This window comes from Capsicum annuum, chromosome 2, assembly GCF_002878395.1.
Source record: "Capsicum annuum cultivar UCD-10X-F1 chromosome 2, UCD10Xv1.1, whole genome shotgun sequence".
Lineage (NCBI taxonomy): Eukaryota > Viridiplantae > Streptophyta > Magnoliopsida > Solanales > Solanaceae > Capsicum > Capsicum annuum.
In genome coordinates, this window is record NC_061112.1 from 125,462,935 (window position 1) to 125,466,617 (window position 3,683).

Consider the following 3,683-nt stretch of genomic DNA (forward strand, 5'->3'; position numbering starts at 1 on the left):
TTAATAGCACAAACACCATATGGCAAATTAGTGTTTCTTCTTATATATCCATACCCCTCCACTCCCCATGATGTACCCCATGAGTTTTTGATTATCCAGTAGCCATCATTCCCATCAGAACCATATCCTACTATTAGTACTCCATGGTCTAAGTCATCTGGACTACTAGAGCAACTTCCATCATAGATTCCCTGCATTTTTCCCATAATACAAGAAAAGGGAGTACACGTTATTTTAGGAATCTCGATAGAAGAAAGGGTAAATAATTACGTGAATAAAGTGTAACGGATAAGAGTACCCCTCTATATAGCTGAAAATCAGCACTTGTTGCAACGATGCCCACACTGACAGGTTGTTGAGCGACAGCACAAAGAAGGGCAGTTTCTTCCTGTGGCACATCTTGGTACCCATTGATTGTTACAACCTTATGGTTCACCTATTGAGGAACAATGATTAAGATTTTCTTTCAGAGAAGGATATAATTTTGAAAAACGAATAGAAGATTTGATATGAAATTGATCATCATATGCCTTGGTGATATTGCATGCGCCTTGAGAGAAAGTGTATGGATAATCAGCTTCTGAATCGATGCCACCATTGTTGATCACCCACTCAAAAGCAGGGTCCATATATCCACCATAACAGCCGGAATTAGTTTCACTATCACAATTGATAAGTTCTTGGACGGAAAGGCTAATAAGTTCACCGGTAACTATTGCATTTATTCCCTCCATGGCTCCACATGCTGAAAATGCCCAGCAGGCTCCTGCAAATGTGTAGTAGAAATCAAAGTAACTACTCCACTAATATAGATTTAAAGACCATGGATCATCTGGATTGCTCCATAACTGATTTAAAGACCATGGATCATCTGGATTGCTCCATAACTGTTATGAAATTTCAAAGCAGGAAACGGCCACAGTAGCAGTACTGTTGACCAGCAACATAAGCCAAAGAGGGTCCATTTAGACTGTAAGTTTGCTCAATCTGCAGATTGCCTATTCTGCCTTTGATACTGATCATGTCAGGGAATATAATTCTTAGAAACTGCCCAGATGTAAAACATGTAACTTATGTAAGTCAATCCAATATCGATGTGGCCTCCAATGCTATTTATAATCCCCGAACAAAGTACAGGTATACGAACACTACAAGCACCTGGACTTTTTTTTCTTGTGATAAAGTAAAAACTAAAAGCACCAGGACATATACATGATGAAACATTTCTTTAAAATAAAACAAAAATAGTTTGTTTTGGTTGGATCCCAAACAACAACAACAACAAACCCAGTATATTCCCACATAGTGGGGTCTGGGGGGTAAAATGTACGCAGTCCATACCACTACCTCCGAAGAAGTAGAGAGGCTGTTTCCGATAGACCCCGGCTCAAGACAAAGGACCGTAGACAAAAACGTCGAAAGTGAGCAACAAGATAAACTAACAGAGATACGGCAGCCACAAACGTAAAGTACATAAACAAACCAAGGACCCCCCACCCCCACCCTTGAACTACCACCGAAGCTATACCAAACCCTCCTAGCTACAGACCATGACTCGACCACACATCTTAGCCCTCTACCTTAATACTTTTCCTCCATCTCTTCCTATCTAGGGTCATATCCTCAGTAAGCTGTAACTGCTTCATGTCATTGTCAAGAATGGACCTTGGGCCTAATTCAACCTCAAAAGCTAGCTCAAGAGATGAGGATTACCCAACTCCATGGAAGCAAACCACTAGTCCATTCCCCAACCAATGTGGGACTTTTACCCACTCTAACACCCCCCTCACGCCCACGCCCAACTAACACTGGTGCGTGGACCGGGAGCCCAAAACGGGGATGGACCTGGCTCTGATACCATGTCAAGAATGGACCTTGGGCCTAACTCAACCTCAAAAGCTAGCTCATTCAAAGTCAAGACCACCTAGTTCATTGTTTCAGAAGTTGGGCCACCCGTCTTATAAGGGTCCTTAGTCTCCTTATATAGTCTTGGGCAATCCTCCTCTCATGAGCTAGCTTTTGAGGTTAAGTTAGGCCCAAGGGCTATTCTTGACAGTCGCGTCCAATCACTCCTCTCCAGTACTTCTTTGGATCCCAAACAAGATTGTAGTAAAGCTTGAAGCTTAAAAGAAGGTATTCATATCTTCATTTTCCCTTATTGGTATCAAGTTATTGGTGTTAATTTTTACACTCTATTAGCAAATCAAACTAAAGAAACGACTGCACCCTTATGTGCTATAATCTGAGAGAGAAACAGAATTAAATCAACTGAAGTACCCTTTTTTCCTGTCCATTGAATGTTCAAATCATTCTACTTACCTTTTTTCTATCCAGAGATCTACTATATAGAAGCAACATTTATTTCTCAGTACTATATCATGCTGTAAACTTCAGAAGCACCTCCAGCCAATAAGCAACAAGGTAGTTACTAAAACTGTAAGAGACTTGAATAAAGGGGAGCATAAACTTCATTTCCAACACTTACTATTCAAGTGATCTTCACCTGAGGTAGTGGTGTCGTCTGCGTACACTTTACTCTCCCCAGACTCCACTAGGTGGGAATGCACTGGGTATGTTGTGTGTGTTTTTTTACTATTCAAGTGATCAGATCAACTGACTGGCAGGCAGGAAAAATAGCATGTAGCTATCGGCGAGATGATCAGTTGAAAAAGATAAAAGAACGTAAGTGAGCTTACCACATAGGTCTTGGTTCTTGACCTCAGTGACAGCCCCATGTTTCCTCCAATCCCTCGAACGAGGAGCATCGCAAGAAATTGGAGTTGGGTTTTTTTCCACATTCTTCATCTGAATAATCTTCCTCTTGTTAAAGGGCATCTTTATCTTTGAACCATGAACTTCCCTGAACTCTTCATTGCTCATATCAGCAAAATTAGTCAGACCAACAAAATGTTGTGAAGTTGACTTCCTTTTTGAGTTTGTTTCCACTATGTACTTCACATTCCTTCTAAACTTGTCCAACCTCATTTCTTCCTCTTTCTCATCCTTGTAAACTTTCCCATGCTTCTGCTTCCATTCTTGAAAAAGTTGGAAAACTCCTTCATCTGATATGAACTCATCTGGTATGTCTAATATTGAAAAGTCACTAGAAAGACAATATACTTGAGATGATAAAGCAGCTAAGATCAAGAAAAGAAAAAGTAGAAGACAAGTTTCTTGAACATTTCTCATTTTTCAGTAACATCAAACCATGAAATGATTCTGAGGCACTTCAATTTGTATACTATATATACTAGTACTACTTTTCTGGAGAAGATGCCTTTTGAGGCTCCCAATTAGTCAATGCCATGATAAGGGATGAACAATTGTGGACAGTTAGCTATTGTTCAGACTTGAGAATGGGAATAATAGAATTGTTTAAAAAAGAAGAGGATGGTTGGTGTGGATATTTTAAATTAATAATATTTTATGTTTATCATGCTTCAATGACTTGGGCAGTTGGGCTACTCCCAGTTAACTCAAGTATTTATTGTTTGTCCCTACATACAGCTGGTAACTAAAATAAACTGAGAAGCTTTGGCCAGTAGTTTTTTCCATTTCACAACTCTTTTCCATTGATGTGATGTTCAATGATTCAGTCAACTGTTTGAAAGAACTCTAGTATCGTTTGATAGAGTGTATTAAGATGTTAATGCATGTATTAGTTTAATGTGTATTAATAGTAT

The 3,683-nt window shown here is 39.4% G+C and overlaps 1 protein-coding gene across 1 annotated transcript in view; it reads right to left on the minus strand.

The window, feature by feature from the left end:
- LOC107859272 (low-temperature-induced cysteine proteinase) overlaps positions 1 to 3,426 on the minus strand; it is a 7,722-nt gene extending 4,296 nt beyond the window's left edge. The window contains exons 1-4 of the mRNA XM_047406860.1: positions 2,697 to 3,426; positions 531 to 766; positions 299 to 436; positions 1 to 191 (exon numbers count right to left, since the gene is read on the minus strand). The exon at positions 1 to 191 is cut by the window's left edge and continues 14 nt beyond it. Coding sequence (XP_047262816.1) covers positions 1 to 191; positions 299 to 436; positions 531 to 766; positions 2,697 to 3,189 — 1,058 coding nt within the window. The 5' untranslated portion in view covers positions 3,190 to 3,426. The remainder of the gene's footprint in view (positions 192 to 298; positions 437 to 530; positions 767 to 2,696) is intronic.
- Positions 3,427 to 3,683: the final 257 nt, after the last annotated feature.